We start from the raw sequence: 24,549 nt of genomic DNA on the forward strand, positions 1-24,549 counted from the left end.
AATTACATTAATTAATCATTATAATGATTATTATAAATCATAAGGTTGGTTTAAAAAATTTGGAATTATACAGAGATAAAACATCATTTTATTCAAATAGATCAAGTGGAGTAAGTTATGAGTTATATATTAATTTAAATGAGTTATTTTAATTAAATAAAGTTTTTATATATAAGGGGAAAGAATTTATTCTAAATTTATTTTAATTTAATTCGATTTTGATTTGAAATTCAAATTGGAAGTCAATTTAAATTTTTGAAAATAATCGATAAGAAGAAAAATCGATATTGTTCGATCTCAGATTAGTGATGGGAGAATCGAGCGATATTGTCCCACGACTAGGTTCACGCGCGCATGCGTCTAACGTCAATACAGGTTATGCAATATCGGGTATGTTCAGCGAACATGACGGTTGCACTACAATCGAGTAATTCGTCGAAGTAATTGGTCCAAATTTAAGGATCTGATAGTAAGGACCAATAATCGGCGACAGCTCGCTGATCGCCTTGTTCCGCCGAACGCAATTATCCAGAGAGCGTCGAATCACGTGATCCGCGAAGGGCGATTCAAACAGCCTGAACGACTTGGCAGTTTGTTTCTTACAATTTGTTTGTTACAATCCTAGTTTTGTCTGATGGATTTGCGACGGCATCGTGATGATTAATATCGACGATAAATCTTCTCGAAGAGGATCAACACATCTGGTACGAATACATATTGTCTCTTACGAAACTATCATATCGTGCTTGATTTCTTTCTCTTATTGTTGTTAAACATTAATCTTCCCAACAGACATGGAAGAGAGCCTCGAGGAGAGTCTTGTGGATGAGGTGGAAGACGACGATGTCGGGGAGTTGACGGCGCAAGACGCGCTCCAAGCGATCGAGAACGCCTGGATGAATGAGAAATTCGCGCCGGAGATCCTGCCGCATCAGTCGAACCTTGTGGACTGCATGCTGCAGCAGATCGCGCACATGGAGAGAAACATTAAGAGGTTAGACCGGAGCGACCTGCGTATGCTGGTACACCGCATGGAAGTGGAGCGCATCAGGTACATGATCTCCAGCTACTTACGCACACGCCTGGAGAAGATCGAGCGTTACACCTTACACATCCTGTCGGAAGAAGCTAGTCGCAGCGAGGACGAGTGTTATTTGACGCCAGGCGAGTTGCGCTTCGCGAAGGAGTTCCTCGCCGGCATGGAGACGCTCTTCAAGACAGTGGCGTTGCAGCACATGCCGCCGAATTTCCAGCGTTTCGAGGTGAACAAATTTACCGTTAAACCAAACATGCAAGCGTACGTGTTCCTGCGCGCGAATCAGCGAGTCACCGGTGTCGTTCTACATGGTGCGCTAAACGAGGAAATAGACTTCGATGCTGGTTCGCAGCATATCGTGCAGTACAGCGCGGTCGCGCACTTGGTTAAGTCTGGTGTGGTGCAGTTGATCTGATGCTTTTCACTTTGAAGTGGTACAAGTGTGAACAGGGAGGATATGATTTTCTCTTTCTCTCTTTATGGAACAATATTGTTTTATTTGTATATATTACAAAATTTCAACAATCATTGGTGATAGAAGAATCTGGAAATTTTCTTCATATCGTATATTTTTCTAAAAACTTGTATAAAATACAAACTGTCAAGTCTATCAAAAGCTTCTTGCCGAAGCTTGTCAATTGCATAGCAAAAGTATATTGCTATATAAAATATTGCTTCTAAATTGTGACCAAAATAATTTTGCTGTAAACAGCAAGCTAAAATACTATATATGCTTTTTGTTTTTAATAAAAATGTTACCTTCTGCTCTGCATGAATATATAAAAAATACAAGTCTAAGTACATATTTTCAAATAAGTACCTAGTAAGTACTAACATTATAAGAATGTTCCTAGTGTAACATTTCAACTAGACTTCCTAATGTAAAATTTTGACTAGACTTCTTAATATAAGTCGTCCAATTAAACAGAATTTGAGGTATAAACTAAATTATTAGCACAGATGTGCTAATTATTCTGATATACTTTTACTAGAAGTCACATGAAGCCATGCTGTTGTTCATAAGCCTGTAAAGATAAGATACATAGATATATGAGTATTTTTCCAATCACACTGGATTTCTAAAAATAGAATCAAAGAAATATAAGAAACTAATATTGCCAAAAAAATCAGAGATTCCTTTTGTCTCTGAAAGAGACCCGTGTCATTCGTTCTTTATTTTTGTGACTGTCATAATCCTGAACTTTTCCATTCTTTTTCAATATTGTCATAGTAACATTAGAAGATCTAAATCGATATTCTGAACTCTCTTCTGTCGATGGAAATAACTCCAAAAATGGCTTATAATCAGTCAGAAGACTTGTAAGTTACTTGTAGAGCTATTTTTATCGATAAAAGAGAGTTTTTAGAATATACTAGTCTTAGAGTTCCCCATATCGTTTTAAAATTAATGCATTATTTTGATATTATATTAATTATATATTTATTGATTTTATAAAATTTATAATTTAATCAGCAGTACTCTAAACATTTATTTCTTTAATAAGAAAATGCGAGTTAAAACTCTAATGGAGAGAGAGGGGAGGATTCTTTTCGTATACCAGCTATGAAATAATTATTCTTTTGGCAATCAATGTGTTAAATACACCTTATACTCAATTGTACAAATATTGCTGGGTAATGCGACGGTAGATTCACCTCTTGAGCGGAGTGTTTAAGCTGCTCGGCCATCAACTTCCCAGTTTTCTGAACCATACTGCTAAAGTAACTCTGATCGTTCTGCAGCAAAATGTACGGATGATCGAATTCAATTGCTTGACCATGATCCATCACTAGCACCTTGTCACTGTCCATTATAGTGTTCAATCTATGCGCTATCGTTAGCACCGTACAGGCCTTGAATTTCTTTCTGATTGTATTTTGTATCAGCGCATCCGTCATGGGGTCCACGTTGGCAGTAGCTTCGTCGAGTACGAGTATCTTGTTGTCCTGAAGAATCGCACGCGCTAAGCAAATCAACTGTCGTTGGCCGACGCTGAGATTGTTACCGCCCTGTTGGACGTAATGGTCTAACGAGTCCATTGATTCTTTCAACTCCACCTCCTCCAGAGCGGTCCACAAGTCGGCGTCGTTGAACTTGTTAAAAGGATCGAGATTCTCGCGCAATGTCGCAGAGAACAGTACTGGTTCCTGCGGTATTATGGAGATTTTGTTTCTCAAATCATGCAGGCCGATTTTCTTCGTGTTCACGTTGTCGATGTAAATGACACCATCCAGCTTCGCCATGTGCAAGAGAGCTGAAATGAGAGACGATTTCCCCGCGCCGGTGCGTCCCGCTATACCGATCTGAGAAATTAAACGGCAAACGGAAGTAGAATTTACTTCTTTGTAGTCCTCTGAATCCCCCGCGTATAAAATTACTAATATTTTAATTGATCTCTGTGTCCTCTAACGTATTTATTTTTTGCTAGGGTTTTCGAATAAAATTATTTATTTTTCAAATAAAACTACATTTATCTGATATCTCTATTAAAATGACACCAAAGTTCTAGAAACTAAAAAGTTGGAACTCAGAGGGTTAAGTATCTCATTTTTCGTTTACAGAACGAATGTGTTACGAATTGAAATCGCGTAATTACCTTCATGCCAGGTTCAATAATGAAACTTAAGGACCTGAGAGCAGGCGGATCCGTCTCGGAATATCGAAGAAAAACGCGATCGAAATTAATTCCTCCTTTGGACGGCCAGTTACTGGACGGTTTGCTCGTAGGATCACTTTCGAACGGTCCCTCTTTCTCGAACTCAGTAAACTGCAATATTCTCTCCACACTCGTCATTTGAGTAATCGCCTCGGCCATTTGACGTATCCCATGTTGCACCATGCCACATAAAATGAACACTTGCGAAATAGCCAAACCGACGTTCCCGGCGTAAACGTTCCCTAAAATATACACGTGAAAGCCCGTAAATACATGGACGAACATAATCAATCCGGAAAGCCACCATAATAACGTGATAAAAGTCTTATATTTTTTATCAATCTACATATCTCTTCGATGAAACGTACGAAAAAGTTCCAATCCAAAGAATATAGATATTCGTAATAAGAACCGCCGGACTAAAGATTAATATTGATCAGCGTTATATAGTCTCTCGATTATACAGGGTGGGCCATTTTTATTTATCCACACTAATAACTTCAAAGCTTATGAAAATACCGAAAAAGTCCAAAAGAAAAGTTATAAGGTTTGTAGAAGATCAACTAATGGTGACCTTAACTTTGAAGGGCATTTTCAAGGTCAGTTGAAGGTCAACTCAATTTTTTTTAATAGAAAGCCCAATAGTGCCTTTACTTTTGTTAATTTATCGATCTTTAGAACTTTCAAAATCATCGAATTAACAAAAGTAAAGGCACTATTATAGCAATATATTCTTGAGATTAAATAGAGTAAAAAAGTCTGGTATCATTTTTTCTTTCGACAAATGATTAGCGAGATATCGTAAGTTAAATATTGAAAAAGTTATCAAGTTTTCCTTAAATATTTTAAAAAATATTAAGCAAATAAAAAAATGTTTCAGACAAAAGTTGTTAGAATTAATAGGTAGAAAGAGAAGATATAATAAAAAATTGGACTTTCTATTTTAAAAAATTAAGTTGACTCTCAACTGACCTTGAAAATGCCTTTCGGGGTCAAAGTCAAGGTCACCATCAGTTGACTCCCTACGAACCCCCTATACTAACTTTTCTTTTGGACATTTTCCGATATTTCCATAATCTTCGAAGTTATCAGTGTGGATAAATTAAAATGGTCCACTCTGTATAATTTGACAAAAAGAGGTAACGCGACAATTTCCCGAAAAATGGCGGAGACAAGATTAGTATCAACGAAAACCTCTAGACGACAGTTTCAATTCCTAAAGGTTAGTAATATTGTTTAAGTGATAAGCTGTTAGTTTGCGCAAACTTTTTGACAAATGTGCGCACGTGTGTCACAAATATTATATATCGTCAAATTATAAATGTAAAATACTTTATAATATTAACTAAAAATGACATAAGTGAAAGCATAAAGTGCATATAACAAAATTAATGAGACGAGTGAGAACAAAGTCGATAAGGTAAAAAACAATAAATAAATATATATATATTATATACATGTGTGTATATGCATATATATGTGTAACTAGATAAATAATTATTATATGTAAATAAATAATTTAAGTTTTTCAGTATTTTGGCGTGTTTTAGTAAATTATTAGTCATGGTTGTGACTTGGTTCTTCGCATTGGCATAAATTTGCTGCTGTTAACAATAAAGAAATACATATCAGATAAGTAATCAATATACACATAAAATAAAAGATTAAATATCTATGTATAGTCAGTAATGATAGATGTTAGACCTATTCTTTCTTTCCATTAATTTTTTGTTTTAGCTTCCCAGCTATCCAAGTCCTTGCAGAACATTAATAGTTGAAGACCACTTTCCTGTGAAGTAAAATTACCGAAGTCTGAGGTTACTGCATCCTTGAATGCGTCATAGTAAGCAAAAGTTGAATCATATCCTAACGTCAAATATCAGAGTAAGATGTGTTACTAGCAGTGTGATGACAGATTAATGGATCAAACTAAGAATAGGTTCGTAACATTGATGTTTACTGTCATATCATCAATGCTTTTGACAGGTGTACCCGAAATTTTTTTATCACTTTACTATTTTATACGAACTATTAATAGGAAAAGAGGAAATAAACGCATAACATGTTCTTATTTTCTATTTTCTTTGTGATCCTTGACTTCTCGTGACTCTTGCATTTTCCATTTATATGATTTTTATTTTTCATTTTACTGTAGTTGTCTTCTTTAAGGACCGATCCTCAATTTTTGGGAAAAAATTCATCATTCTTGACCGTAAATCACAATAACCTTATTTGCAGAGAGAAATATAGGTAAAACATCCTGTTTCCTAAAAGGTAAGAAGAATATATCAGATAGTACGCTACATGATAAAGTGATAAAAAAATTTCAAGTACACCTGTCAAAAGCATTGATGATATGACAGTAAACATCAATGTTACGAACCTATTCTTAGTTTGATGCATTAATCTGTCATCACACTACTAGTAACACATCTTACTCTGATATTTGACTAGGATGTGATTCAACTTTTGCTTACTATGACGCATTCAAGGATGCAGTAACCTCAGACTTCGGTAATCTTACTTCACAAGAAAGTGATCTCCAACTATTAATGTTCTGCAAGGACTTGGATAGCTGGGAAGCTGAAACAAAAAATTAATCGAAAAAAAGAATAGGTCCAACATCTATCATTACTGACTATACATAGATACTTAATCTTTTATTTTATGTGAATATTGATTACTTATCTGATATGTATTTCTTTATTGCAACAGCAGCAAATTTATGCCAATGCGAAGAACTAAGTTCAAGTTACAACCGTGACTGATAATTTACTGAAACCCGCTAAAATATTGAAAAACTTAAGTTATTTATTTACATATAATAATTATTTATCTAGTTACACATATACATATATATGCATGTACACACATATATATATAATATATATATATTTATTTATTTATTATGTTTTTCACCTTATCGACTTTATGTTCTCATTCGTCTCATTTGTTTTGTTATACGCACTTTATGCTTTCACTTATGTCATTTTTATTTAATATTATAAAGTATTTTACATTTATAATTTGACGATATACAGGGTGTTTGATAGCTGATCATGCAGACGAAAGTTGGAGATAGATTGGGTGTAGCCGAGAAGAAAAGTCATGTACCATAATGTCAAATTGGCAATAGTTACCGAGTTATTAATTAAAACATGTGAGCCAACGAGCGCGTAGAGAGCGGAGGTCGACCGCAGTAAGCACGTAGATATTTGATACAGGCGGAGTCAGTGAGTGTCGGTAGGCAAGCGCGCGCGCGGCGAGGGGCAACGTAAGCGACAAAGGCGATCGCGCGCGACGAGGAGCGAGCGAGCTTTTCCTTTATAGCTTTTTCCTTATAGCTCGCTCGCTCTTCGTCGCGCTCGCTCGCCTCTTGTCGCTTGCGCTCGCTCGCTCCTCGTCGTTCGCGCTCGCTCGCCTCTTGTCGCTTGCGCTCGCTCGCTCCTCGTCGTTCGCGCTCGCTCGCCTCTTGTCGCTTGCGCTCGCTCGCTCCTCGTCGTTCGCGCTCGCTCGCTCCTCGTCGCACGCGTCCGCCTCTTGTTGTTTACGTTGCCCCTCGCCGCGCGCGCGCTTGCCTACCGACACTCATTGACTCCGCCTGTATCAAATGTCTACGTGCTTACTGCGGTCGACCTCCGCTCTCTACGCGCTCGTTGGCTCACATGTTTTAATTAATAACTCGGTAACTATTGCCAATTTGACATTATGGTACATGACTTTTCTTCTCGGCTACACCCAATCTATCTCCAACTTTCGTCTGCATGATCAGCTATCAAACACCTTGTATAATATTTGTAACATACGTGCGCACATCTGTCAAAAAGTTTGCGCAAACTAATAGCTTACCACTTAAACAATATTACTAACCTTTAGGAATTAAAACTATGTCGTCTAGAGGTTTTCGTTGATACCAATCTTGTCTCTGCAATTTTTCGGGAATTTGTCGCGTTACCCAAAAAGATGAGAGATATCTAAATTTACCGTTGTCGAACACGACGAAACTGTATGTGACAACAGCGATGAAACAAGCGGACACTATATCCAGCATGAAGCCGAATCCTACGCCAGTCACAATGGTCAACGAATAAGTACTAGTATGGAAATCTTGATGCTCGTCGAACTGTTTGCGCAGCATCTCCTGAGCGCCGGCGGACCGTATCGTCGTCAGTCCCGACAATGTGGAGTTGACGTGCGAAAAGACGGGACTCTTAGCTGAAAATATTTGAGCGAACGTTAATTCAGAATGCGATGTCGCGATTTCGCGAAGAAATGAGAGAGAGAGAGAGAGATATCTTTTCTTCCAAGTATTCTCTTGATGCGTGAAAAATTGGTCGCAAGTTTTGATACTTTTTTTGTAATCTCTTCTCGTAAGTTCTTGTAATACGTAACGATTACCGTTAGCTCGTTTCATATAGTGAGAAGTAAAAACAAGAAAAATTCTGAATGGTATACTAATATTTCTTTCGTAGCCGTAACATAGTAAAAACTTATGCAATATGACTTAACCCTTTTGTGCCTGATTTTTTTTCTAGAAATAATCTGCATCTAATTCACGTCTTACTAAAGGTTTTTAGAATCGCTGATTATGAATCTGTAGTCAAAATTTCAAAATGCAAAATAGCGAATCCAATATGACGAGCCAAAATGTAAAATTTGCTTGGATTTGAATAAAATTCATATTTCAGAGATTTTTGGGGTCGCTGATTATGAATCTGTAGTTAAAATTTCAAAATTAAAAATGACGAATTCAATATGCACAGCGTGTAAAGTTTCACTCTGTTCCATTCTGTGCTTCAAAAAATTCCACGAAATGTGAATAAAATTGAGTCGACTTCTTTTATTTACATTTTATCAGCTATATTAGATATGACTATATTGAATTTGAAAATTTTTACTTTAGATTCGTTATCACCGACTCAAAAAACCTCTGAAAAATGAGTTTCACTCAAATAAAAAAAAATTTCACATTTTGTTCCGTCATATTGAATCTGCCATTTTGAAATTAAGTAGCAATTTTGTTTCATATAGCCCTTACATTGACCTTCAAAATCAGCCCAGGAAGAACTTGCTATCTTAATTTTTGTGGAATATATATATATTTTTTTTTTTCACTTTTACCCTATTTTACGAATATTTGACGAGATATGTAAATTGGAAGATAAAACTAACAAGGGTGCTGATTTTTGTGTGAAGAGTCTTATCTTTCCTCTTTAAAATCAGCTCAAGAAGAAATCGCTATCTTTATTTTTGTGGGAGATATGAGTTTTTAAATTTCTGGAACATATATGTCCCACCAGGCACGAAAGGGTTAATACAACATTCTTTGATTGTAGTGATAAGCAAGGAAGTTTACCATTTCCTTCCAACCGTTTTAATTTTTGTGCCGTTGGTGCGTAAATATTTTTAATCACGGCGAATAAAGCGCCCGCGATGATTACAGCGACTATAATCCACCAATTGATAATGAGCACTTGCACTAGGATGCCTACTATAACTGCAAATATTTGAATAGCTTCTATCATAAACCTGGGCATAGTTTCGTCCAAAGCGCCGATGTCCTTTGAGAAACGATTCAGGATTCGACCTAAAAGGAGAATGCGGTTGAACGTCGAAACACATTCCCTCTACCAGAGTTTTCTTGCACGGAAAGAAAAAGACTTTAACTTATATACTTGAACAAGGACCAAAAATGAGAATCCGCTAACAAAATATTTTTCTTATCGCGAGAACATTTTCGTGAACAACCAGCTGCGTTAAAACAGCTGCTGTTGTTTGACAAAATGATTAACTGAGTAGGAACCCCTGCAAGAATGTTTTTGTTTTTACAACTAGAAATTTGTGATTTAGGAAATCGTGCAACGCGATGCGATTTTAAGGATCGCAGTATGTACGATTTTTTCAAGTGTGATTTTGAGTAATGATTGTGCAATTTTGCAATAAAAATCCAACTATGTGGTTTAAAAAACCATGATGTTCGCGATATGTCGCAAAATCGTACATCTCTACCTGACAATCGAGTTCTCGTGTGGTCTCCCTCAGGCAACAGAAAATTCAATTACCAACCAAAAAGTTTTTCTCCATGTAACGAATTGTTGACTCTACTCACCGGATGGATTATTTTGAAAGAATGACATTGGCGCCTGGAGTAGGCATGAGAACATGAAGTCGTGCAGATTCTTGCTAGCGTTCATGCATATCCAGTAAAAGATTAAATTCCGCGACGTTGTCATGACGATGCTCGCAATGATAAATATCCCATAAATCCACAATGCTGTAGACGTGTCTAAATAGTACGTATCTATTTTGGTCTAAGTGAAGCGAAAAGAAGAATAATAATACTACCTGCACAGTCGAGCATATGGACCAGAGCACAGACTTCTGCATAACACATAATACACAACGCATAAAAGAATCAACCTGTCATAGTTCCATTTCTGTACTGAGGAGGGAAATAAAGAAAACTAATTGCCCAGATAGCCAAATCTGCGCGGACAGATTTCGAACAAAGCCTGCTATCATAGTTTGATGGCAAATAGGCAACAAATTTAACGCAGAATCTGTTATATCAAATTATGCCGCCAATCTGCGGTCAAATATGTGCCTGATCCTGCTGTCGGATATTTGACGGCAGATTTGTAGCAAAAACCGCGCAAGACTTGCAGTAATTTGAGGGCAGATTGGTGGAAGAAACCGAATAAACTCTGCGCGCAGACTCTACGCGTAGTTTGGCAGCAGGACCTGCGCGGTTTCTGCCGACAATCTGCTCGCACGGCCTGTCACACAGGTCCTATCGACAAAACACGAGTCTAATGAGGACACAGATGGCTATGGTTTTTATGTGGGGATCTGATCGAAATTGGCGTCAATCTGCGCGCATTCTGCTAGCATTTTGCTTACTGCGTGGTTTATTCTCTCATGTGTTATATATTAAGTGTAATGCAAAAACCTGTGCTCTTGCCTTATCGCAGAGAAATACAGAGGGTACTAACGACGTTAACGGAAGTGAAATTTTGCAACCACATATCATCGGTCGCGTTTATTAAGTAGTCGTTGGCAATGGTTATCGAGAAATTAGCGAGTTCCAACGAGTTGTTGTTTATTTGTCTATTCGAACTTGGCGTCGAGGAAGAGATTGCGAAGCTGTCGTTTAAATTTTCGTGCCATTCGCGCATCACCTTGATGTGCAACTCTTCTTGATTCGTCCTGTATCATGAGATTCGTTTAGCATTCGTAGACAGAGAAATACAATAATCTTGTAAATGTAAATAATTGCATATTATACGTATTTTAAAATTCACCGCATGATGTGCTCACCGGTGTCTTGTGACGCGTAAACAAAAAACTGCCGATAAGCATCGTGACGGTGAATGAATTAAAAACAAAGAAATAAACTGCTGAGTAATTGCGTTTCTTCGCAGCAGAATATTTTTCTCTGTATATAGATAGTGGTGAAATTTCGTCAGAAACTTACCAATAGCCGACCCAATAATCGCAGCCGCTGCTACCGATTTGTCCCAAGACCATGAAGATCAGGAAAGTGATGATCACAGTGATCGAACCGCCGCTGCGCAAATACTTCCAGTATAATGCCTTCGATATGCTTCCTTTGGCTAAGAGCTCCTCGACCTCTTGAGGTTCCTTGTCCTCCTCTGCGTCTTCATTAACGTTGCTATTCGGGATCACATCTGGTGTGATATCTAGCAAGTCAATTTTCGACGTTTCCGTGTCTTCCTTAGTTTCTTCTCGCCGTAATGTCTCAAGGAACTTCACGTGATTTTCTTGAAGTTCTCTGAATGTGCCCTCGTTCTCTATTTGGCCCTTTCCAGAGAAATTTGCATAGTCAATTCTCGCACATTCTATGTCTATTATTTCATGTCACTACTATTTACTATTTAATACTAACTGACTAAGAGCAGTAATAATAAACAATAGCAATGTAAAATATAAATAAAATAGTAAAATAGTAAAATAGTAAAATGATAAATATAAATATGAAAATAATAAAATAAATATAAATGAAATAATATAAGATATCAATAATTGTACAAATAGTAAATAGTACAAAAAGTAATCATGGTACTAGTATACTGTGCACGTATTCAGTACTAATACTGCTCACTAAACTCGCAATGAGCTTTTAGATATAATTGGTTTGCACGTTTGATCTCTCTCTCGATTAAGTTTGAAATGCACCAACGCAATCCAGGAATTCATTAAACGTTCAGAAAATGGTTGGTTGTAGCACTGAATACATGCTATTATTGCTTGTAACTATTGTTACAAGCATTGTGATGTTTCACGTACATTATTCAAAATAATAACGTAATCGCATTGCTTTAGATACTGTAATTGATGAGTAACAAGGATTCTCGTTTTATCTCGTAAAAAATCGCTTATGCATTCGTCAAACAATTGTGCGCCAACGTGGGTATCAACAGCCGATAAAGGATCATCGAATAGGTAGATATCAGCGTTTCTGTAGACGGCTCTGTGAAATAACAGATATATAGTAAAATAGCAAAAAAGTAGTGAAATAATTAAAATAAATAAATAAAGTAAAATGAAATTTATATATTGACATATTGCCTTAATTCATTATCACTTCGTTTCTAGAGATGTGCGAACTATTCGAATTCGAATCGAATCGAATTATATTAGATTCGATTCGAATCCAAATCCCTATGATTCAAATCCGAATAATTCGAAAATTTCGAATCGCGAACATTCGAATACGAATAAAATATATTAGCGTTTGCGCGCACCAACTACAAAATGGGCCATTTGGACTTGTATGTTTGAATCTTTAACTTGTAATAATAACTTAACTTATAATTAATAACTTAATTATAAATTACTTTAAATATTTTAATTATAAATTACTTTAAATATTAAAATATATATTTTATTTTAAGATTATATTACAATATCAATATTTCCTTTCATATTAAAATCTTCCATCATTATTTGCATGTTTAATAGTCGTGTTAAATTTTTTCGATTCGATTCATTCCAATTCGAGTGAAATTTCATAGATTCGATTCTGTTCGACATAAAAATTCTTGATTCGCACATCTCTATTCATTTCATATATGTCATTTATATTTTACGAACTGATACCATTGAAATATTTACTATGTTCCTTAGCGAGATAAAATGACTTATTTCTCAACAAGATAAACTGAACGTATTTCTGTAGCACAAAACATGACAAAAAACTTCTATACTTGGTTCTAATGTAGTTTGTAAAACTTGTTTCTTTTTCTTAATTTTCAGTTCTCTCATTATAGACCATCAGATATGTTCCAAATTGTATCTAGAAAAGTATCTAAATTATATCGAAACAAAGTTATATGTACCTTGTTTGACGTTGTAATTACGATAATTTATATGGATTTCCGACGTATTGCATGATTTTGATTTGAATTTGTACAAACATTTACCTTGCCAAGTTAATCCGCGCGCGTTGTCCACCACTGAGTGCTATGCCTCTGTCGCCAACCAGAGTCTTATCGCCATATGGAAGTTGTTCGAAATCTTTCGTTAGAGCGCACACTTTAACAACTTTCTGATATTTATTTTTATCGTAAGTTTGTCCAAATAAGATGTTATTTCGCACTGAACCCGCGAACAACCAAGCTTCTTGACTCGCGTACGATATCTTGCCGTTCACGTGCATTTGGCCGTACGTTGGCCTCAATTCGCCTAGAATTGTTTGTAGTAAAGAACTCTAAAAATAAAGAAGCAGAACATTTTTCTTTTTTTTTTACATATTTCATACAAATGTAAAATAGCGAAAATATTAATACGAATGGATTTCTGTCACAAAAAGTTTTATATTCATAGTGAGATGGATACCGGTTTAATCAATGAAATGAAATGTGTCAAAGACTTTCTTAATTCATATGAATGTTTCTCTCTGGCTATATATTATATTAATTTGAATATACATAGTCAGAATCACGCATATTCAAATTAATACTAGTTTTTTAGATATTAATAATAGTTTTAATAATTAATAGTTTTAATAATTTTAATAATAATTAATAGTTTTTTGTTATAGGCGAGTCAATATAAGACAGAAAAAAGTCAGAGGAAATTTTTTTCTTGAAATGATCATTATTTTTTTACATTTTCATACTTTTTAATAACTGAACTTCCAGCTATAATTAAATTCGTGTACATTAAGGAGATTTTTTATTCACTTTATTTATTATAATTGGCTGTATCGATTTCGCCATGCATGGGAAATCTTTTGGCGCAGTCCTCTATTTGCATTAATATCTCCACTATTTTTTACATGTTTTACTTGTAAAGAAAGTCATATAACTTTATTAAAATTAATAATAAATAAAAACAGGTATTCTAGTTCAACTTATTTGAAGCAGCAAATTTTCTTAAATAAATTCTTAAAAAAAAGTCTGATCGTTAAAAGTTTAAACGCGAGTGTTAAAAGGGGAGACATTTCTATTAGAACATTATTTCTATCTTATAATGTATAATGGTCTGTATAATGGTCATACTTTCCCAGCACCGACGGCACCGACAATAACATATAAGTTGCCGGCATTAATTTGAATGTTAATGTTGTGCAACGTGTTGACAATTGCGTTATTCGTCCACGAAGCGCTGACGTTTTTCATTGTGACGCTCCTTTCTTTGTTACTCAACAAAGAATGTGTCAACGGTATATTTTCATCCAGCAGCAGGAAATTCTACATTGGAGTCATATAGAAGTTAAATATAAAGCGTGACACTGATAATGATATTTCAGTTGACTAACAAGATAAAATTTTCCGTATAAGCAATAACTATCGGAACTATTCGTACCGGAGGCAAAATATCAGATAGAAAACTCAGTAGAAATAGAAAGATTTGTGCAAGAAGTTTCTCGTCAGTTTTACGTTATTATAAACGTTATTTTTAATAACTTCGAATATGTTCAGGCGAATTTTTGATCACGATAACGGAGATAATATTTCTCATTATCGATGTACTATCTTTATTTGATTACGCTAATTGAGATTTTATCTTGATATACGATGCAAAATTATCAAAAACACACACACATGTTCTTCTTCTGTATATATGTTCGTATTTTATCTACGAATTATATTACATTTAACATTGTATTATTTTTATCTTTGTATTTCGATATCATATCATTATCCTTTCATTAGATAACAAGAAAAGTGGCAATACTCCGATTACATTATCAAGATACTACAAGACCATTGCTAATGTGAAATACTTATTTCTTTATTATTTATTCTTTGCATTTTCAAGGTTACTCATTTTTTTAGCAGCTATGTTGCTTCAATTAACATTTTGCTCATTTTACATATTCTTATCTGCAGATAAATGGAATTTTATAATATTTAATACAAAGTCATTAGAAATTAAAGTCATAAGTATGTGTTCATATGTAAAGTATGCAAAGTATTATAGCATGCAAAGTACTGAATTACTTTTACTTTTAACATGACACAATTCACCTATTACTATTTGATTGTATTATCTTTAGATAATAAGGAAAATGATAATATTCATAACATATGACAATATTCATAACATAGTATTACATCAAAATATTGCAAATATAATACATACATTTATTCCTTGCATTCTCTGGATTATTTCTCTTTGCGTCGAACAAATATTATAGCATCAAGCAGTATTTTATTATTCTACATATTTGCAGATGACAAACTGAATGATATATGTTATTAAATAATATAATATTGAATAATATGATATTGAATTTGATATAATAGGTCACTAAAAGGTTGAATATATGTATTTTTATCTATATTTCAAATATATTATTATATAAGCGCCAAACCGCTTTTATCTTTAATGTACTCAGTACAATCTGCTTATCATAATTTGATAGGATTGTAGATGAAACTACATAGAAATAGCTTTCTACTCTCATTATTTTTTTTATACTCACTTCTATCCGTTTTATAGACACTGACGCTTCGGCAGCAGACGCAACAGCTATTGGATAAAATATCGCCATCGTGAGCTCGAGAATATTAAAGTATTGTGCCATTGAGAATACTTTGTCGGCAGATATAGTGTGTCCGAGAAATACATATGTCATAATCGTGAAATATAATGTTGTCCTTTCTGTGAAGACGAACGTAGCTAGTGTGAAACCTCTCAGATATGACGTTAATGTGAGCACATCAACTTCATATCTACAAAAAATGATGCATGTAGTATATATTTGCTAGCGAGCAAACAAGCTCTCACGAAAAAATAAAATCGAGATGTACAAACTTTCGAGCATGGCTAACCAGTTTTTGAAATGGTTTTTCCCAAGTATACATTTTGATAACTTGTATGCCACTGATTATCTCAGACATTAAACGAACTCTCTCGTCGGTTCTCAAAGCAATTTTTAAACGCAACTTTGACATCCATTTACTGATATACCCTGCGAAATTTTCCAGCTTAATCGCGTGCTAATTAGATAGATTTATAACTTATAATTCGTCGTAATCTTCTCATCTCTCTCACGATACCTTGAACAGGAATAGTCTGGATAGTTATGAGAAACACGCCAGCCAATGAAGCAACGCCGACATTTTGCCAGATAAGAAATGCAATTATAGCTGCTTGTATGGGCATTGTCCAAATGTAGTGGAGTTGCAGGAAAAGCAAATCAAATCTCGACATGTCATTCGACAGGAGATTAACTATTTGACCTGGAGAAGTAACGGTGGAAGATTTTGATAACCGTAATATCTAAAAAAGAAAGAGGGAATAATAACGAAACGTGTGATAAGCAATTTTTATAGGACAAACATGTCCTACGTAAATATGCAAAGATTTTAAAATAAAAGAAAGCTGGTATTGACTTAATGAATTAAATTAGAATATTATCTTTCATTTAATTACCTTCCTATATACCAAAGAAGAACTCGCTATTCGCATCCGCATTCCTATTTCAGCTAAACCTAAATTAGAATGGTGAGTGACGAAGATCATCAATATTGCTAAGATCACTATAATGGATGCATAGATATACGCTTCATTTTGCGTGGAAGTCGCTCTTGTGTCAAAATGCCAAATGAATAGACCCAGTATGTAAGGCTGCATAATTCTATATGAAAAAAATATTTTTCAACGATAAATTACAAATGATGATCATTATGGTTGTAACAATCGATTTACCTTAATACAGTACACATAAATAAGATCCATCCTCCATAATATACAAACGACCAAATGAACGTTTCTTTTAAAGCTATGAGAAATTTAGGTTTCCTACCGCTCATTTCAGCCGCGTGCACTTCATTTTTCCAATTTCTGGAAGTACCCACAAGATCAACATAATTAATTATTGGCAATACATTACTAATAGAACTATAAATTTATTATATAATTATAATGTTATTACTTTGTAATTATATAAATATAATGCATATTACATATTATATCTTAAATTTGTCATTACATGTGTGTGTATGTGTGCATGTGTTTAATATATTGATATGATATAATAATTTATTTACTGTTCCAGTCTGTTTCCTAGAAGTTCACTGATATCATCTGGCAAGACATTATATATGTCTTTCATTTCCAAATCATGATTTTTTCCATACCAGAAAAACTTGTAGAGCCAGCTGAAATGTGATGTTGAGTAATTAGTAAATTCAATATGAGATTATATTTGTAAATATCTAGTCAAAGTGCAGAAACAAATCTCCAAAAACCCAAAAACTCCCCCGCCCCAAGCACTCCCAGATATCTTCCTGATTTTTAGACATTTTTATGAAAATTTCTAGATAAAACTAAAATATGTTTTTAACAAATTTCTAATTGTTTATGTGTAGCTTTTTAAATACTTTATATGATATCAAATAAAAAATCAAAAATCACTTATAAATTTCATATATGGAAAAGATATGAAAAGAATATCAAAATTAAATGAAAAGCTATTTATACAGCTTCTAAAACAAAGACTTAAATCATTTATATAATATAAACTTAAAATTCACAAAATTATAAATTCATAAGTGTCAGAGAATTTACTAGGTGCGCAACCAAGTTTCCGAGTTTTTTTGATCAATGAAAAATGGAAAATTTCAAGAGAAATACAAAAAATGGTTTATTCAAAGTATCGTCCCTCGCTAGCTACACATTTTTGCCATCTCTCTGGCAATACATGAATACCGCGACGATAAAACGACGCGTCTTTGGACCGAAAACATTCATCCTACCAATTTTGCACTTTTTTGAAATTGGTCAAGTGTTGCCCAGCCAAGCCATGCACCATCGACTGGAACAAGTGATAATCGGAAGGGGCCAGGTCTGGCAAATACGGCGGGTGCGATAGCAGATCCCATTTCAGCGTTTTGATGGTGTCCTGGACGATGGAAGTGCGATGGCACGGAGCGTTGTCGTGCTGCAATATCACTCGTTCGTGTCTCGTGTCCCATTCTGGCCGTTTTTCGAGCAATACATGGTTCAAATTGATCAGTTGTTGTCGGTAGCGATGCCCATTGATAGTTTCGCCCGATTTCAGCAGCTCATAGTACACGATTCCTTTCTGGTTCCACCAAACGCAGAGTATTGTCTTCTTTCCGAAGCGATTTGGCCGTGCCGTCGATGTTGATGCTTCGCCAGGTGAAAGCCACGATTTTTTGCGTTTGGGATTCTCGAAATATATCCACTTCTCATCGCCAGTAACAATTCGATGCAGGAAACTCTTTCTTTCATGCCGCAAAAGTAAAATTTCGAAAATAGCTCTTCGATTTTCTATCTGTCTCTCAGTCAACTCATGCGGCACCCATTTCCCTTCCTTTTGAATTTTTCCCATGGCATGTAAACGTTTGGAAATACGAGTCATGTTTAATGCCTCCGCAAGTTGATCTTGTGTTTGCGTATCATCTTCATCCAATAACGCTTGCAGATCGGTGTCCTCAATTGTTTTTGGTCTTCCGGAGCGCTCTTTGTCCTCAATGTCGAATCGCCACTTCTGAAGCGTTTAAATCAATCTTCACAGGTAGTTTTCGATGGTGCATGTTCGCCGTAGGCCTCCTCAAGCACACGACGTGCTTCAGCTGCACTTTTTCAAGTTAAAGCAGAAAAGCAAAGCTTCCCGCAAATGTTGTTTATTTGGCACAAAACTCGATATCTTCATTGTTAGAAAAAATATTTTTGCGTTGCGATATGTGTTGGTATTACGACTGGTTATTGTTAATAGATGCCCAAGCTATAAAGAAAACACAATTTCAGACATGTATGTCGACTACATGTGTCGTTAGCACCATCCATGTGTGAAATCCGGAAACTTAGTTGCGCACCTAGTATGTTACAAATTATAATGTAATAAGAATACTACATATGAAGAAAGCAGCAAGTACATCAAATATTTATCTAATAGCATATATAAATTTATTTATTATAAATTAATAATATCGTAGTAATAATAATGTAACAATAATATTTACAATATTACTACTTCTAAGTAAAAATTATTACTGTTTTAATTACTAATTAGTATTTCCTTGTAAATAAACTATTATCATTTATAAATTATATTATAAATTGTATTACAATAAAAAAAATATTGAGGATTAATAAATTGTTGTGCCTAGATTTGTATCTGATTGTATCTAAATGTGTTATATTTAACCATGATGTAGCTTTAAACTCACAATCATGTATGTCATGATTGCATGATATTTTTAAAAAAAGACCTTTGGTTTCTACTGATATCTTTGAAGTCCCATAAATTATATATGAAATAGCAATTTCAAAAAATTCTTCAATATTTTCAGATTTTACTAGCAAAAGCAGGAAAGCTTGAGAATTTTTAGGAAAATATTTTTCTAATTGTTTCTGAAAATAGATAGTTTAATTGTAAAGAAAATGAATAATCAGTGGTATATATCTAAATATTTATAATGCATTTCTATGAGTGTGATATGCATACAAATGCAATTTTGCAAATGTAAATCTTATTTATGCTAATATGTAACAAATATATAGTTTAAAATTTAAATAGAATAATTTACATAAAATATTACAAACTGTTCTCTAAATGATTCTGGGAAATAATTTACATATCACAATTAAGTGCAAAGTCTAATTTATTGTAGATAAGCTGATATATATATGACAATTACTATATATGATCTCTATTTTTTTGGTAATCTGAGTTTCATAATTTACACAGAATTATTTTTGAGAATTATAATTTATCTCATTGCATTCAAAAGCCCGCATATATATCCATATATTTCACATGACATCACTATATATTTTCAGAGTATCGCCGTTTATTTTGCGATTATACTTAATATTTGATCCTGACCTTATGATATGCGATGTAATCGTTCAACTTACCCGAAGATCAATTTATTCAACGGATTCGCGGAGCCTCGAGGATTCGGATTGTCAAATTTCTTTATGGCGTCCATCTCATTTCATGTTAACACTCTACCAGCATGCATAGCATTGATTTACGAAAATATCTGACGATATGGTATCAAGCTTATATGTGAGACTGTGCATACACTACGTTCCTCCGGGCTGGAAATGCCAAGTGATGTAACTTCCACACACCAAAATAAGTTAGCATGTAATCTCTCACTTATCTACAAACATGACGAGAAGGGATAATGAAAGACTATTATGAGACGTATATATAGAAGCATTATATAAAGACCTAATGTAGACCCGTTCTCGAGTTGATTCACTATATAGTCTTTTCTCAGCACGAAATAGTATGAATATTTCAGTAATAGAAAAATTGAAAAAATGTCAAACGTTTATGCACACACACACACGCGCGCGCACGCGCGCGCGCACACACACACACACACACACACACACACATATATATATTAAGTTTTTGTGTATGTAAAAAGTGTTTAAGCTTACATATATAAATATTATCATTTTTGAAACATTGTATTTTACGTTGCATCTTAAAATTAATAATAAAAAATATATAAATATCCTTTTAGATAGATTTTCTGCGTTGATGAAACGAGTCCGATATTCATTATTAATACTGAAAATTTGTAGTCTATGTAACGTATACTTTAGATTTTTAACTATATTAACGATATTTTAACGATATTTATACTAATATTAAATATTGAAATGCAACAGCAATTTATATATATAAATCGGAAATATAATTAAGAAATATGAATTTATATTGTAAATTAAAAGAGATTGATGCTAAATTATCGTTTAAGACTGTTGGCCTTAGATAAAGTTAGATTAAAGAATAAAAGAGAACGGTTTCTCAATTTATTTTAGATTTTTAGACAAATGAACTTAATATAATTAATAACTTTTTAAATTCACCCGCGGGAAAAGTGAGGGCGCTGAAAAGAGATGCTCATAGATGGCGCAGCGACATTATTGTTTATTAAAGTCCCTAGATCATTGTTTATATATTTACATTGATTTTGACAGAGTCTTCTGTTCGCCTCCGTGGCGGTTGGATGTGGTTCCTGTAACTACGCATATTTTTTATCTTGGGGACTGCGTACGTACATACAGCGCGAGAGAAGCGAAGAAGGAGAAGTAGTGGGAGATGTTCCGATGTATAGGGCAAGAGCACAAACTTCTGCATAACACATAATACACAACGCATAAGAGAATCAACCAATCAGAGTTCTTCATTTCTGTCCTGAGGAGGGAAATGAAGAAAACTAATTGGTTTATTCTCTTATGTGTTATGTATTATGTGTTATGCAAAAGCCTGTGCTCTTGCCCATAACAGGTATATAGAGACAGAGCATAAGCCCGTAAGATAGGCGAGGGAAGTTGTGCTGAAATACGGGGGGCGACTGTGCCTAAGTTTCATTGGCTACAATAGTGCGCATATTCAGAGCGTGTGATGCAACGACTTGGCTGTTACTGGCAAAGTAGTAAATGTAACAAAATGATAAGAACTATTTACACTGACAGTATTTTGCAGAGGTTATGCATATGTCTTTTTTTTCATAATTTCACTCACACACAACTTCATACACATCTATGTATGTATCAAATATTTACACACGGCACAACCACCAATTAGATTTAGGCACAGTTTACCTCGTCGCACCGTCCCGCAATGGTTCCCCCGCAACTTAAAGCCCTAAACACAATGCCAGGCAACAGGCAATAAGAATAAAAATAGGCCAATCACAATCGACTATTACAAGAATAATCTATTAGGGCTTTATGCTCTGTCCCTATATTTCTATGTCCATGGGTGCGTTCCGTTTCACGCATATGCGCACATTTTTTATAGTATATGTGACATAAACTATAGATAAATGCGCGCATATGCGTGAAACGGAACGCACCCTATGTTCCGATGTTGCATCCTTATCGCACGTCGCATGATCGAGAGAGAAAGCATTAGCAGACGTGGTACGGTTAATGGTGTCCCCAATAGCTGTCTCACTCACTCTACGCTTGAATGCAGGGAATATGAGTGAGACAGCTATAGAGACACCGCGCTGTCTCTATAGGTGTCTCGCTCGCTCTAATAGCCATGTATCGCGCTTTCCTCTTTTCTCCTTAGCAGAAATGCCGATTAAGGAGGGAATCCTATCTGTCTGAAAAATAAGCTATTTTCACGAATTTTTTTTTTCGGAAACTAAGCAGACGATTGATTTCAAACTTGATAGAAATAATAATATATATTTTATTGATAAGAATCAATTTTTATAGCGTTATATGAATAATAATATAGCAAATACACAAAAAATAACGTGACGTGTTTAGGCGCGCGCCGTTTCACAGTTCCTATCCACACGGAACATAATCTCCATTAGACGTTCATAGAAGATCCATAGCTCTACCATACGTCTATCTCCATGGACGTCAAGTAGACCTCTAATGAACATCCATATTATATCCATGATAGATATCTATGTAACATCCACTATGGATGTCTATTAGAGCTAGTCTATGGAGCTTCTATGGAGATTACACGCGTAAATACTACTAGACATCTACCATGGAGCATTTAGATGGATGATTTTTAAAGATTGTATGGATGTATCTAGGAATTCATGTGGACGATTGGTAAAGATCGCATGGATGTTTCTCGCAATTTGTACTTAATCCTAGAAATAAAATAGGAGCAACAAATATGGGTAAAAGTTGTTTTTATTTATTTAATGGGAGAACAATACATGTCATACATATAAATATATATATCATATATAATCGTCAGTTTCATTTCTTCAGTTACAATATGCACAAACGTATGGCCAATATTTTCGTCGACCATCATGTTGATGCTATCCTAACGCTTCGTAAAGGTTACCAAGAATCTTTTGTGCCAATACCTTGAGAAAAAATGAGATTACAATTAGTCTCACAGAAAAATGATATAACCTGTTAATATTAGAAAATGCACAATATACATTTCAGCAGCTATGACTAAAATACATTTTACTCCTTTCTAACAATTTAAATTGCTTTAGGAATCTAAAAATTTCTAAGTTTAATTAGGAGAAAATTTTTTTTCGAAAATCGATCAATTTCTTTAGAGTTCTGGTGGCCCCCCGAGGAGTTATATCGATTTTCCTTATGACTTGAATCGATTCGAGCGGAAATGGAAGAGTTCTAGCTCGCTAAAGTGGACGATTTTGTGAAGTTGGCCCCCCCTTTTTTCAATTGCCTTTTTGACTGCTTAAAACGCCAGTACTATTTCTAAAACCGATTGAGAACTCTAGAACTCTTCGGGGGGCAACTGGAACTCTCATCATTTTTTTCAAATTTTGATAATGAGGGGCCAGCTTCACATAGGTTAATTTTAGGCTTGAATTTCTCTGGCAAAGATAAAATAATTTCATTATTCCGCAGCTTCTGTTGGAATTAGATAAATTTTCTAACTGGAATGACAAGTTGAATGTGTTTATGAGTCATATCCCGCCAACATATAGTAAAATGTCAATCGATTATTCAAAAACTACATGCACAACAATATACAAACATATTCAAGCTCTTCATAAGTATGACGTGACACAAATACAGAAGATTGTGTCACCCGTAATACTTCTAAAACCAACCACGCAATCGTTGCGTGTGTCCGATGAAGATTATGATCTACATAAGGTACTTGATACAGCTCTTTTAACATTTTGATGGCCGCACATTTTGCTCGTTGACTGTCATTTGACGCCGGTATATCTCGCGTAAGTCCTACCCTCTAACGCCGGCACTTTTTGCTTAATTTTTCCCAGTATTTTATGAAAGAACTGCACTGAACATATCTTTATAATTTAAATTTTACCATATAATAATACCAATAGCAAGTGGCAGAGCGAAATCACGTGAGCGTGACAGCGGCTGGTAACCGATGGGCTCGCGAAATCACGTATACATGGGAGTGGTCATTAAAGTGTTAAGAATAATACTGTGTAGCTCAATAAGCAAAATGTCAGCAGTGTGTCAACGGATGGACAACGAAAAACAAGCAGGACATCTGCCATACGTTCCATTTAAATAGACTTAAATAATTATAGAAGGACAGATTCTGCTCGGTTTCTTTCATTAATCTATTATCATATTCTGTTAACAGATTCTGTTGTATCTCCGCTAATAAACTGCTGAAACTCACAAAAAACGCTATGCAACATGCGATTTTGCAAGTCTGACTAGCTGGAAGCATATGCGGTAAACAAGTTTTAATTAATAATGCAATTTTCAGATTACTACAGGAAGCGTGCAAATTCATTCTGTAGAAGGTAATCACATTATGATCCTTGACAGCGATAAAGTAATAGCTGCGATTAATGGGCAACAGATTGAAGGTGCCAAAAGAACACAGTCAAATATAATAGACGATAATCCAATAATCTCTGTTGAAAGTAACCGTAC

At 34.7% G+C, this 24,549-nt stretch overlaps 2 protein-coding genes across 5 annotated transcripts; one reads left to right on the forward strand and one right to left on the reverse strand.

The window, feature by feature from the left end:
• Positions 1 to 329: 329 nt before the first annotated feature.
• Positions 330 to 1,802, forward strand: Sld5 (DNA replication complex GINS protein SLD5). The gene is made up of 2 exons (XM_011152109.3): positions 330 to 704; positions 793 to 1,802. The coding sequence occupies exon 2, from the start codon at positions 795 to 797 to the stop codon at positions 1,449 to 1,451; it is 657 nt and encodes a 218-aa protein (XP_011150411.1). The 5' UTR covers positions 330 to 704; positions 793 to 794; the 3' UTR covers positions 1,452 to 1,802.
• Positions 1,799 to 20,479, reverse strand: LOC105189785 (multidrug resistance-associated protein 4). Of its 4 annotated transcripts, none has more exons than XM_025306406.1 (18): positions 20,056 to 20,341; positions 17,217 to 17,327; positions 16,876 to 17,010; positions 16,600 to 16,804; positions 16,224 to 16,446; positions 15,979 to 16,135; positions 15,647 to 15,896; positions 14,217 to 14,408; positions 13,137 to 13,423; positions 12,001 to 12,184; positions 11,168 to 11,514; positions 10,686 to 10,899; positions 9,803 to 10,004; positions 9,050 to 9,280; positions 7,678 to 7,908; positions 3,634 to 3,935; positions 2,693 to 3,340; positions 1,799 to 2,061 (listed from the first exon to the last, which is right to left on the reverse strand). In XM_025306406.1, the coding sequence occupies exons 1-18, from the start codon at positions 20,127 to 20,129 to the stop codon at positions 2,032 to 2,034; spliced, it is 4,023 nt and encodes a 1,340-aa protein (XP_025162191.1). In that variant the 5' UTR covers positions 20,130 to 20,341; the 3' UTR covers positions 1,799 to 2,031. The 4 variants fall into 4 exon arrangements, with proteins under 4 accessions (XP_025162191.1, XP_025162190.1, XP_025162189.1 ...); XM_025306405.1 differs by lacking the exon at positions 1,799 to 2,061 and adding an exon at positions 20,378 to 20,479 and having other exon boundaries at positions 2,600 to 3,340; positions 20,056 to 20,306; XM_025306404.1 differs by lacking the exon at positions 1,799 to 2,061 and having other exon boundaries at positions 2,600 to 3,340.
• Between the last annotated feature and the right edge of the window lie 4,070 nt (positions 20,480 to 24,549).

Source organism: Harpegnathos saltator, unplaced genomic scaffold (assembly GCF_003227715.2).
Source record: "Harpegnathos saltator strain DR-91 unplaced genomic scaffold, Hsal_v8.6 scaffold779, whole genome shotgun sequence".
NCBI classification, from domain to species: domain Eukaryota; kingdom Metazoa; phylum Arthropoda; class Insecta; order Hymenoptera; family Formicidae; genus Harpegnathos; species Harpegnathos saltator.